Here is a 13,797-nt window from a genome sequence, read left to right as displayed (position 1 = left end):
TTAAGGAAAAAGGGTAATATAGGATCAATTTATTTATAATTGCATATCCATCTGTAAACATACACACAGGCAACATAAGTCATATACATTATATACAAACACTATTGTAACGGCGGTCATATATACACTTGCACATAGGAAACAAGGAACGTGAACACCGAAACGATTAACAATAGTCAATACTACTCCACATATTTATGACTTACTATAACCATATTACAGTCACATGACATCAGCGTGTCCTCTATCCGATAATGAATGCTAGTCTACTTACTTCACAAATACATCCAGGCTACTAAAAATTGCACCTCTCTCTAAAGTTCTAACAGTTCAAGTAACTCTTGTGCAAAATCAAAATAAATAATGCATCAATTAAATTACTTACAGTTAACATTAAAATGTCTCTTGGATGGGGGGGGGGGAGGGTAATACAAACGTGTTTTGGGCAAGCTTACTCCCTATATTTGCATACTAAATAGTCAGTGGTTTCCACTAGTTAAGCTTGGACAAGCAAATGATGGTATTTTGTTACTTTTATTTATTACACACCTAAACAAAAGTTTCACCTTTGCATCATTCACTATTCATTGGCTTCCTCTACACCAGCATAGTTTTGGGCACAACAGTCATCCAATCTTATAATAAATACAAGCATACATATGTGGACACATTACACCCACCTGGTGCATCGCCAATGTGATACTGGAAAGTTTCAGATCTATAACACACACACACACACAAACACACAATCGGTCTGATTCATTAAGGAAAGTAAAACAAAGAACCAAGTATCTTGCACATACGAAAAATACTGTTTTTTCATGTAGGATGCAAATACTTGATAGCTTATTTTTACTCCGACATTAAAAGTTGATCTAGGACATGTCCTACCCCAACTATAAATCTGTAACCACATTTTAAATTTACCTCCTCCAATACAACATAGTTTGCTAAGGATCAAAGTTACTCATTTTTTTTTTGCTTTCCTTTCCTTAATGAATCAGGCCCAATGTATTTATTTTACAACAGAGAACTGCCCTTAAGTGCATCTCAGTGCCTGGGGTGGAGTCCAGCGACATGTCACTTTAGTCATGCTTGCCATGAATCACAACAGTATATTTTGGAGAGGCAGTAAAATGACGCTGTGAAGCACTGCAAGTGTGTAACTATAGATACGGGAGAGTAATAAAGTGACATGGGCAAGTAACAGGAACTCACATTAGGCACAGGGGGCTTCAGGTGGCCAAAATCTCTCTCTATAGTTTATATAAACATATCCTGCTCCAAGAGGTCTTTGTGGACAGTTTATATATTGCTTATTACCTGCAGATGTGCAGAGTTTCTACTCTATGTTTATGTCAGCTGGTAAATATACTGTATACTGGAACTATATCCAGATTTTATTACACGTAGATCTCCAACAATGTAAAACAAATACATTACTGCATGATAGAAACTAGCCACATCTTCTGTGACGAGTCCATTATTCCTTGATACTTTGAAGGAGCTGTAAGAGGTGCGTCTCGATGACTTGTTGAACTGAAAAGAGAAACAGGTATAGATAAAATAAAGCCATCGGCACACATTACCCCTTCCTTTATTTATTCCATGCTATCAATTGGAATGTTTAATAGAAATACAAGCACGTTAAAATGGAGCAATAAAATCAATAACGGTAAAGTACATGGCAACAAGGAAAATAAAATAAAACTAGAAAGGACATTAAGTAAATACAAAAAGTTATTAAAATCTGTATAGGTGAAATCAGAACAGCAAAATTAGAGACTGAAAAACTGATGGTTGAAGAAAGCAAGTTTAATCCTATAAAGTTTTAATGTAACTAAATTGCAAAAATAAAGTAAAACTGATCTCTACGGGTCACTAAAAGATAGAAAGGATTGGGGGGAAAAGAGAATGCTCTCCTAGTAAATATATTCTTTGCAGTGCTGTGTTTAAAGAGGTGTAAATCCAGCAGGATTTATAATGTGCTGGCAGATTCTCATCATAGCTCTGCTACAAGTGACAAAAATAAAGCTGTCCAGTAATTGCATGCTACATGCAAAAGCAGCCAGTCTTTTCCCTGCATCCAAAAATAAAATTCCAATTGCGCTCCTGCATCGCAATATGGTCTGACAAGGTGTAAATGTGCACTCTTTAGCTGGATTCGCTATTTTACCTTGTTCAAGATAACATACAATGTGGAACTAAGGAGTTAAGTTCAATAAAAGACAGACCCCCATTTCTTATATCTATGGTCTCTCTAATATCAAGGTCAGTACTACAGGACTGGAATAAAGCAGATGTAGTACACATATTTAAAAAAAGGAAACAAAAATATAAAACAGTAACCTAAATATTGACTGGTAAGTTGTTGACTACATAGATTTGTAAGTTTTAAACATATTTGAAAAAATTCTGAGGGATGCTATTCAGATACATGTAATAGATAATAAATCAATGACATAAAGCCGGCATAGGTTCACGTAAGACCAGTCACGCCAAACTAATCCAACTATATATTCTGACACGTGAAGTTTAATGTAGATATAGGTAAGCTTATGCATCTGGGCACAAGTAACAGTTTGCTTACACTTTATTTTTTTACATATTCTTTATTTATACTTTGCTTAACAGACAATAATAATGTACAAGAAATCAATATAGCAATACAAAAAAATGTAAGTGTAAATCAATAACAAACACAAAATGCTATAGGGGAAAAACATCCAGACAAGGGAAAGTGGGAGAGCAGAATAAAGAGGGGCGGAAAGAAGAAGTAGTAGATTAAAGGTAGATAAAATTGTGGAAGATATATCAAGAAGTCAAAGAGTGTAAAATTCCAGGCTGCTAATTATGGAATAAACATATAGGGTATCTCATAAATTGGATAATAATTTGATAGGATATGTATCGAGTCATCACTATGGAAACCTTATCAGTGTGATGGGAGGGCTTATGTTAGTATTGTATGGCATTCATCAGTTTCTTTACATTTCAACCAGCTGAACCAAGTAGCTGTTAATTCAGAGGTCCGGTTACTAGCTGAAAGGGATAAATCTTCGATACATATAACAATCCATACAAGTAATCCACTCTGACATATAAGGAGGCGAAGGGGATTTCCAGCAAACTGGTATCAGAGATTTCGCTGCATTGTTCAGGTGTTTAAGAAGCGATTTTTTTATATGAAGAGATGGGTATTCTGGATAAGGATAGGAGCCGGAAACCAGGGTCAGTCGGAACATTCGCACGTGTCATTTTTTTGGAATGATGGATCATTTTGTTCCAATATGGGGAGATCTTGGAACAGGACCACTATATATGGATTTGGGATCCTACTTGTGAATTAGCTGAAAATGCATTTAACAATTCAGGACATCTGTATCATCCAGTTAAGATTTAGATTGGATTCAACAATACAGGTATTTTGTGAGCATGCACGAGTGGCCATGAAAACTTTCGATCACTGCATTGGTCCACTAAAATCTTGAAGGTCATTTCATCCCTTTTCTGTAAAATTTGAAAAAATTTCTGTAAATATTTGTAAATTTGTCTTCGATATTTTGTAGATATTGGAGATTCAACTGATCTTAGATAAAGTACCCCATCTGTTAAGGAGAGAATAAAGTTATAAGTATCTCCAGTATTCATTTGTGGGAAGTGAAACCTCCTCTTGGAGTTAGCGGAATCCTCAAATGCTTCCATCCTTGACCAAATTGTCCAATCTTTGGATACCTTTTGATGTCCAAGCATTCAATTGTCCATAATGGAGTCCAGGTGGCAATTCTGAGTTGCCCAAAAAGGATGTCATCGGTGAAATGACTGTGGAGACACTAGGGGGTAAATGTATCAATCTCCAGTTTTGTCAACTCGCGGGAGTTTGGCGAGATGACAGCTTAAATTTAAAGCGGCGCTGCCGCCTTTACAGGGCAGCGCCGCTTTAAATTTAAGCTGTCATCTCACCGAAATCCCGCGAGTTGACAAAACCGGATATTGATACATTTACCCCCAGAACTTGTTCTAATTCTCTTCCAGCTATCTAGTGATGGGCCGATGGTGGGATGAGATAATTTGGGTATGTTTGGAAGCCATGGAATAGGTTTAGTGGAATTGACAGTCTATGACCCTCTATTATGATCCATTGTTTGTTCCTCATTGGTCTCGTCCAAACTAGACCATACATAGCTACTTGGTAGTAACACCAAAAAAGAGAAAGTTGTAGACCTCCTTGGTGTCTACGTCAATATAAAATATCATGTTTGTCTGGGGGGATAAATGGCCAAGGTTCAAAGTCCTTAATCATAATTTGTAGTTCTACAAAGAAGCGCATAGGTTTTCTAATTGGGACGATTTGGAGAACATTTTTTGGGGAGTATGGTCATTTTGATGACATTTATTTTTCCTAACCAGGGAACTTTTAAATTGGACCAAGATTGTAATTTTTTCACGTGCTTTGTTCAAAAGTGGAGAATAATTCAAATCAAATAGTTTGGAGGTGTCACTTGACAGAGTAATCCCTAGATATCTAATAAAGGCAGGATGCCATTTGAAGGAAAAGGAAGCTCTCAAGGAACTCGCTATATGTTCTGGATGGCAGATGTTAACTGCATTTGATTTTGAGTACTTTATTTTGAAGTTGGACAGGTATTAAACTGTTTAAATTCAAACATCAGCTTTGGAAGGGAAATGATTAGATTTGTGACAACTGCAAGCAAATCATCAGGAAAAAAATGCCAATTTGATCTTCCTATTCCCTATCTTTCCTGTCTTTCTATCTGTATTTTGACAGATCACCCTAGCTAAAGTCTCCATGCAGAGAATAAAAGTTAACGGTCAGAGAGGGAAGTCCTGGCGAGTGCAGTTTGAAACTGAAAGAGTCCGAGAGAGTCCCATTAACCCTAATTTTTCCAGTAGGGGGTTTATATAATTATGTGCATACAAAGAGGACCCAAAGTGTTCCAGCACTCCTCTCATGAAACGCCAATTTATTCTATCAAAGGCCTTCTTGACATCTGTGGAAAGGAGAAGTGGCTTAGTTTGGGTCTGTGATGGAAGATGGAGCAATTCTATAATTTTGGTCGTATTATCTCATGCCTCTCTGTTAGGAACAAATTCTACTTGATCTGAATGTATTAAATTTGTTAGGAAAACTTTCATATGGTTGGCTATAAGTTCTGTGTGGTTGGATCACATAGAAATAACTTATTCTAGATATTTATTTTAATTAAGGGTGCAGGGCACAGCTGTATATCACTGCAAATGTACTTGTCTTTTTATATTGGTATGTGTTTTGCATGGCAATGTATTTATTTCTGAGACAGGGCTAGGTGAGGAAATTGGATTTTCGTAACTTTTCTAAAGGAAGCCTCATGCTAACAAATTATTTTAATGTGAAGTGACCTACGCGTCTTTTTAGCCTGAAAGCACAGCAGGGAGTCGCTACCGGTTATCCTGCCTTGTTAAAGTGGAAGGAAAGGTCTGAATAATGTGATTTAGGATATCACAGATTGCTGTAAATTTTGTTACCTTTACATCGCATTTATATCAAAGTTTGGAGAACATATTGCATCCTGATACTAAATATTTGATGTAATATCTCAGTCTTTGCAGAGCCATCTAGGATCAGGGGGCGGCGTTACCACCTGCTAACATGTGTGTCAGAATGTGTATAAAAAGGAGCACTGTTTGACCATGTAATGTATCATCATACAATCTGTAACTTCTGGAAATATCGCTATTACCACAAACCGGCATGTATAACTGTCATTATTAGGACTGCTTGAACTAATAAAACATCATTGCTTTAAGATCCTGTTTTGACGCCTACTTCCCTGCAGAAATTTCTGTGACCTAGAAAATTCTAATCCATTATCCAGCAGTTCTGAGTTTGAGACCCAGAATTCCAGTACCAACACTCTGCCCACTATCTTGCAGCTTTGGCCAGTGTGATAGGCCAGGGGGAACCATTCACAGCAACCCTGATCTAAAGGAAGAGGTCAGGGTTACCAGCCCGGGTGCCCAGTGAGGGTGTACACCAGCAGCGAAAGTAACCCAGAAGGAAGTGGTTCTAGGTTCCGGTGTAGGAGCCTAGTGGTGGCAACAGGCTCCTCCTACTGAGACAGGAAGGGCACATTTGAGATAAATAAAGGGGGCAATGGCAAGGAAAGCTCAGCTGGTCCCCAGCAATGCGGACAGAGTGGCATTGGTGGTCCATCCTGTCAACAGATTTTTGCAAATAATTTAACATCTATATTTTGGAGGAAGATAGGACGATAGCTTGAGCATTGGGAAGGGAATTTTCCCTCTTTAGGGATGACAGTGATGACCTGAGAGTTCTATCTGAAACAGTGTTAAAGGCAGATAGTAGGAAAGAGGAAAATCTATCTCTAAAAGTTTTATAATTAGCGACTGAAAAACCCATATGGACCTGGGCTCTTTCCCAGTGGTGATGATTTAATGGTCTCATTCAGCTCCTCATTAGAGAATTTTTTTTTATAACACCTCTTCTATTTCTTTGGTAAGTCTAGAAAACAAGTAATCTTTAATGGCCTTGATCTTTCCAGTCACTGATGAGGGGGGCGTATGTGACTCAAGGTTGTATAAACCTGAGTAAAAGCAGTGAAATGCGTTTGCAATATCTTTAAAACATGGGGTACCTTCTTCATGCTTGACTGAGTGAATGTAAGTCTGGGCGCTTTGTTTGCGAAGGGCTCTAACAAAGAGCTTCCCTGGTATATTACCCCATCTAAAGAATCTATGCTTACATTTTCCCTAAGAGCTTCCTTTTGTTTCTTGAGAAATCAAAATTGAATACACTTTCCTCTAATGACGCACTTGTGTGCCTCCCAAATTGTGATTTTAGAAGTCTCATCATTGTCGTTTAGGGCAATATAATTATCAAGGGATTCCTCTATTTTGGATTTACAATATTGGTCTTGAAATAAATTGGTCATTCAGTCTCCAGGTCCATCGTTTGGGAGGAGGTCCGGCCAAAGTTAAGGTGTGGTGTGAGGGGGCATGATCAGAGTCTACTATTTGTCCTATCTTGGTGTCTATGTTCAATGAAAAGGAAATCAATTGCCACTCAATGCTTCTATCAATACCTACAAATTCGCAATCTCCACTCTACCGTTATCATGTCTTATCTCCCAGCCACTCACCACCATTGAGTCACTGTGCTTGCGTCGGGCATCAACGCCAGGTCTTATTTCCACCATTTACTTTGAACTGACCTCCCCTACTGCTCCTTCCGGTGATCCTCATGAAGTGGCATGGGAACGAGACCTGGGTAAACCTCTTGATGATAAGGACTGGTCTGAAATCCGGGACAATGCCACCTCTAGCTCAATTTGTGTAAGAGTAAAAGAAAATGTCTATAAGCTTCTGTTTCGCTGGTACTGCGTCCCTACCCATCTTCATAGGATATTACCCGACTCCTCGGACCGATGTTTGCGTTCATGCTCTGGTGCAGTCACTTTTCCACATATATGATGGTCTTGTCCAAAACCAATTCCTTTCTGGTGAAGTTAAGTCCCTGATGGAATCAGTAATTCAAATTACTGATTTCTCTCTTCCTTTCGATAGCAAATTCTTCCTTCTACCCATTGAATTCCCTTCTGCCACTGAACATCAAAGCAAACTGGCTCGCCACATCCTCTCTGCCACCACATGCCAAATTACCTCCAACTGGAAACAAGTCTCTCCCTCCCCTATTTCCATTGTGGTTGCCAGGATTTGGCAGGTTCGCCGAATGGAATTTATGACCAGTATTATACGCAACACCTCCAAAACCTTCAACAAGGTTTGGAAACCCTCTCTGTCCTAATTTTCAATACTAATCCCCTTTATCTAGGCTGCTCTTCCCTTCCCTTCTCCCTAATGCTCTAATGGTGGTTTCTGCCACACCACCATACATCCTTCATCCTCCTTCCTTCACCGCCTCCTTTACTTTTTTGCTTCTCTCTCATTCTCCATCTTCTCATTTCTGGCTATTCTCTTGTTTCACAACTTTCATTCGCTCCTTTTTCTTTCCCCTTTCTTCCTTCTTATTCTCTCCTTCTGAGACTTTCTTAATTATATGGAAACCTACCAGTCACTCTATTCTCTCTTTTACATGGACTCAGTATTGTTCCTCTCATTGACTGAAGCAACCCTTCAATTGTGTGTTATGTCATTTGCAAACGCCTCTGATTACTGTTATCTCATACTCTTGACCAGTAATAAAAATTAAAGAAAAAGTAGTCAATTCTTGAATAGCAGGAATGTGGAATAGAGTAGTATGTATAGGCTCTGCCATCAGGGTGTAAAAGGCACCAAGAATCAATTAACTGATGTTCATGAGAAATGTGTTTAGTTTTCCTAGCCCATTGCAGTGGCATTCTGTTTTTCTTACCCATCTGAGCTATTTGGGGGTCCTTGACCCAATTAAAATATCCACTATTACAAGAATTCCCTCTTTGTGTTCATCAGTCAAGTTAAGTGTACGGGACAGGAATGCCGACTGACCCCGATTTGGAGCGTATACATTAACAAAAGTAAAAATTTGGCCAAATAATTTACCTTTCACCAAAATGCCTCTACCATCTCCAATTGTTATCATTGTTGTGTCTGTGAGATGTAACCTCTGGGAGAAGAGAGTTGCCACACCTTTAGATTTACCAGTTGGGTTATCATTAAAGTAGCCTGTGGGGTAATGACGTGATCGTAGTGAAGGAACAGCATGTCTTTTAAATTGTTGAATAAATGCAAGGTCAGCTTTCTGTGTGTTAAGACTTTTAACAGTGAGAAAAAATGTGTAACTTATCCATTAGATGACAGTTCTGAAAGAGGTTTATGTTGTAGTATGACATTGATCGCAGTCAGATAGAATGAGATCTTGTGATGATATGTCTGGATAATTGTGCACCTGGGGTGAAAATCTCTATTTACACTTTAAATGGGATACAATTGAGGACATCTGAGAAGGTAAAGAAATTAGAATACTAGTAGACTGTAAATGAAATAACAGTACTTGGTATCAGACAGCATCTACTAGTTAATAATATTTTTAGATGCAAACACAATTTTAGCTGTGTATAAGTCGCTTGTCAGACCACATCTGTAATATGTGGTCACTTTAGGCACCTGTTTACAAGGACATAGGCAAATATTTCATATTCAGACTGTACAGGTGACAAGGAGACATCCACTTCGAGTGGAAGAGGGAATTTTCACCATCAGCACTGAAAGGGTTCTTCACTGTAAGGGTAGTCAGGATCTGGAGGCTTTACCTAGGGAGACTACTTGATGGGCACTCCAAGCCAGTTAGAGAGAAAGGGAGAAGACAGACAGCAATGTGCAGCATACATAATACTATTTCCTAGAGGTCAAAGGTTGCATTTCCTGTTACTACAGAACTGACATAGGCTGCTTAGTAAGTACACCTACCATCTGTGTAACAGGAAATGGATTGAGCGATATGTAATAAAGTTTAGTGGGACAGGAAAGAGATGGAACAACATAATATGGCACGTGTCTGAAGCATTTAACATGATAAGTTGATTGTAAGAGGTAAAACACTATTAAATAGAGTGATGAAGTACATGCGGGAGGGTCCTGTATAATGGTTATCTTGGGACAGAAAGTAAAAAATGACTATTGCCTTTGACCAAACAAATGCTTAATAACAAGAGAATTGTGGCCGTAGGCTTTCATAGATAAACATATAAGGCTTCATAGAGATCAAAAGTTAATATGGATAATGGCATATAATAAATCTGCAATGTTTACACACCTTTATATAACAGTTAGTATGGGAAAAATGTCATCACTATTAGACTTACAAGACTGCAAGCAGAAGTCAGCTATTATATGTTACAGTCTATTTATAGCATTATTTTATTGGCTTAGCATGTGACGCTATAAACTTCTCACAATATGGACATGTTTAGCAGCTACTGTCAATAAGAAGCGTGATGCTTTGCCATGAGGAGGGAGGAAACTACTACTATGTACACAAGCTGAATGGATTTGGACCTAGACCCAGAGAGCTGTTTGCTTGAAGTATATAACTTACCACTCCTGTGGCCCAGGGCTACGGACAGGTCCATGGAGTTGTAACCAGAGTCTGTCTCAATTGTTGGATCTGCCCCGTTCTCTGCCAATGGTAAGAAATCATTAAACATACAGCCTCACAAACAACCAATCTGCAATATGAATTGGAAATGTACAAAAACCAACGCAGGGGGAAGGGGGCATCTAAGGTTACACAGCAGTGCAGAGTACATAACAACGGACTGTATATATAAGTAACAGGATACAAGTGTTGATATTATATGACAAACAGAGGTGTTCATTTGGAGAGGAATCAGAGCTATGCAGAAGATTTGCTCAGTGACGTAACCAAACCATTTAATCAGCAGGGAGGAGGCAGCAGACTGATCGTCTCCATTTCATAAAGTTTTTGAACTCTGGAAATGATTTTAGGCAGAGGAGGTGGAAGAGGATCACTCCAGTGCTGAGCGATAGTAGCGCTGGTAGCCATGAGAGTGTGTCCAGGTACGTATTTGTCAGTGGCCTGGAGATGTGGGGTAATGCTGCAGTAAAGCGATTTCGGAAGTGGGAAGTAAGTTACTATTTATCACATGGTTAACTAGGACAAAGACCTCAGAGTTTGCAGTAGTGGACATGGGCAGAATATATGGATTGAGTCACCCATCTCGCTGCAATTTCCCCAACAGAATTTAAGACCATGAGGCCAAGTTTTACTCTCACCAGAATAAGGAAACAGTCACCCTTCATTCAGATTCCCCATAAACTTATCAACACAACTGTAAGTTTAGCAGCAGAAGTGACATATATTGTCTGACACCTAATATGATGCATAAAGGATGATGATACTGGGGCATTAGAATCTAAGCACTGTAAGCAGCAGATCTTACACTTACCTAAAAGAATTTTCACACATTTCACATGGTTTCCATGTACGGCATAAAGCAGGGGTGTTCCTCCATTCTGAAAATAAGATGGCATAATGGTAAACGGGGTTCAGGTCTGGACTTCGCCATTTCAAAATCTTTTTTTTCTTTTTTAGCCAATCAGTTAGAGATTTGCCAGTGTGCTTAAGGTCATTGTTCGGTTGTGGTAGTAATCACATTACCGATGACCACAATTCCGACATCCTTCATCCCGTTCGGTTAAAAGTTCAAACTTCAGCCGTTTAATTCTCAAAGCAACGGCCTCATGATCCTCCAGAATATTCTGGTATAGAGGAGTTCATGCTGGAAGCAATAATTGCTGCAAAACAACTTGAAATCATCACCCCTCCATCACAGTGCTTGGTATGTTATTTGATTAATCAGTGATTAATCAGTGTATCCAACGTGCCTGTTTTATATCATATCATCACCAGTAACAGCGCACTCGCAGTCACAGGAGGTCACCCAGGTGTCATACAAAACAGACAAGTCATGATGATGCGGGAAACACTTGCAGAACTTGTGAATTAAAAGGTATTCAATTCACTAATACACCAATATTTCTGTGGGACGCACCCCACTGATGTAAGTGATGCATGGAGCAGTAAACACACCATTTATAATTCTTTCCTATTTAAGCTTTAGCAGTCAACTCTTCCTGAGCCACCTAAAATACTACACACCCAGTGTCAATGCAAGAGACATAAACAAATATAAAAATTTATATTATATATATATATATATATATATATATATATATATATATATATATATATATACATATATACACACACACACACACATATATATACACACACACTATATGGACAAAAGTATTTGGCCAAACCTGTTTATTGAATTGAGGTGTGTTAATCAGACCCGTTGCCAGAGGTGTATAAAATCAAGCACCTAGCTATGCAGTCTCCACTTGCAAACATTTGTGATACAAAATGGGTCGTTCGGAAGAGCTCAGTGACTTCAAGTGTGGTACTGTGATAGGATGCCACTTTTGCAATCAGGCGGTTTGTGAAATTTCATCCCTGCTGGATATTCCACGGTCAATTGTAAGTGATATTATTAGAAAGTGGAAATGTTTAGGAACAACAAGTCAGCCACGAAGCGGAAGACCACGTAAAAATGACAGAGCAAACTACTGCTATGGGGCATGGTGCGTAAAAGTCGCCAATACTCTGCTTATTCCATAGCTGAAGAGTTTCCAAACTTACACTGGCATTAATGTAAGCACAAAAACCGTGCAGCGGGAGCTTAATGTAATGGGTTTTCATGGCCGAGCAGCTGCATGCAAGACTCACATCACCAAGACCAATGCCAAGCGTCGGATGGAGGGGTGTAAAGCACACAGACACTGGTGGAGCAGTGGCAACGTGTTCTGTGGAGAGACAAATCACGGGAGAACGTTAACTATCTGACTGCATTTTGCCAACTGTGAAGTTTGGTGGAGGAGGGATAACTGTATGGGGCTGTTTTTTAGGGTTTGGGCTAGGCCCCTTATCTCCAGTGAAGGGCAATCTTTATGCTTCAGCATACCAAGTCATTTTGGACAATGCTATGTTTCCAACATTGTGACAATAGTTTGGGTAAGGCCCTTTTCAATTCCAACATGACAGTGCCCCAGTGCACAAAGCAAGGACTACAAAGACATGGTTTGACAAGTTCGGTGTGGAAGAACTTAACTGGCCTGCACAGGGCCCTGACCTCAACCCCATCGAACACCTTTGGGATGAACTGGAACGGAGATTGCGAGCCAGGTCTTCTCATCCAACATTAGTACCTGACCTCATAAATGCTCTACAGAATGAATGGGCACAAATTCCGACAGAAACACTCCCAACATCTTGTGGAAAGCCTTCCAAGAAGAGTGGAAGCCGTTATCACTGCAAAAGGGGACCAGCTCCATATTAAAGTATATGTATTTGACTACGTCATTACAGTCCCTGCTGGTGTAATGGTCAAGCATTCAAATACTTTTTTCCATATAGTGTATATACACAGTATATTCTGTAAAAATTGTACAGACAATAAAGAACAAAAGCAGTTAGCATTTCAGAATGTAATCATTCATTCTTATGATCGATGCTAATAAGTAAATAGAATTAGAAATGGATAAACTACAGTAATTCTAATCTTACCCAGTCATACTCATTGACATCAACTCCGCATTCCACCAGCATTTTGACTATATCTGTGTAACCTTTGCTACAAGCCAGCGACAGGGCACTTTCTCGACCTTTGCCAAGTACTTGAGGATCTGCACCCTGGAGTAAAAAGACATTTCTATGTATAAATATATCCTAATACCCTTTTTACAATATTATCTCAACAACTATTAGTACAGACAGTTTGTTGATTTAAAGCAATACATACAAAAATATGTTAAAGTAGGGAAACTAGATATTAGTGCTGAAGTTCCAGCTCAATAGACAGTTGAGGCTAAGGTTTCTATAAACATGATTAGAGAACCGTTGTCACATATGTGTGGATTTTTAACTCCAAATAGGCAAAGAGTAGACAAGTAATGATGAAACATAAAATCCAGGTTGACCAGAACAAAAATAAGTTGCTGGCAGATCTAGTTTGGTTTAGGAATGAATGATGAGGTCCAGTGGTTTTCAGATCAACCAGCAGGACTCGTAGTTGAAGGGCGAATCAAATCAATATATGTAATTATGTTAGCAGAGAATCCCAGACACTGGCTGAAGGTCCTGCAGTCGTGTAATTGTGGAGAGAGCTAGAGTTTGAAACAGTTGTAGCTGCGAGCTTTGGAAACCAATCGTGTCAGTAGCTACTGAAGCAGCCAATAGTATTTTTTTGGCTCGAAAGT

The 13,797-nt window shown here is 39.0% G+C and overlaps 1 protein-coding gene across 4 annotated transcripts in view; it reads right to left on the bottom strand.

Annotated features, from left to right (window-relative positions):
• The window catches only part of ANKRA2 (ankyrin repeat family A member 2), a 25,119-nt gene continuing 11,322 nt past the window's right edge, over positions 1 to 13,797 (bottom strand). For 3 of the 4 annotated variants that reach the window (XM_075179841.1, XM_075179849.1, XM_075179859.1), the window contains exons 6-9: positions 13,106 to 13,231; positions 10,926 to 10,992; positions 10,055 to 10,135; positions 1 to 1,539 (exon numbers count right to left, since the gene is read on the bottom strand). In XM_075179841.1, the coding sequence (XP_075035942.1) occupies positions 1,484 to 1,539; positions 10,055 to 10,135; positions 10,926 to 10,992; positions 13,106 to 13,231 (330 nt within the window). In that variant the 3' untranslated portion in view covers positions 1 to 1,483. The remainder of the gene's footprint in view (positions 1,540 to 10,054; positions 10,136 to 10,925; positions 10,993 to 13,105; positions 13,232 to 13,797) is intronic. The other variant, XM_075179864.1, reaches the window with a different exon arrangement.

The sequence above is a fragment of the Mixophyes fleayi genome, chromosome 1 (genome assembly GCF_038048845.1).
Source record: "Mixophyes fleayi isolate aMixFle1 chromosome 1, aMixFle1.hap1, whole genome shotgun sequence".
NCBI classification, from domain to species: Eukaryota; Metazoa; Chordata; class Amphibia; order Anura; family Limnodynastidae; genus Mixophyes; species Mixophyes fleayi.
This window is presented reverse-complemented; position numbering and strand designations above follow the sequence as displayed.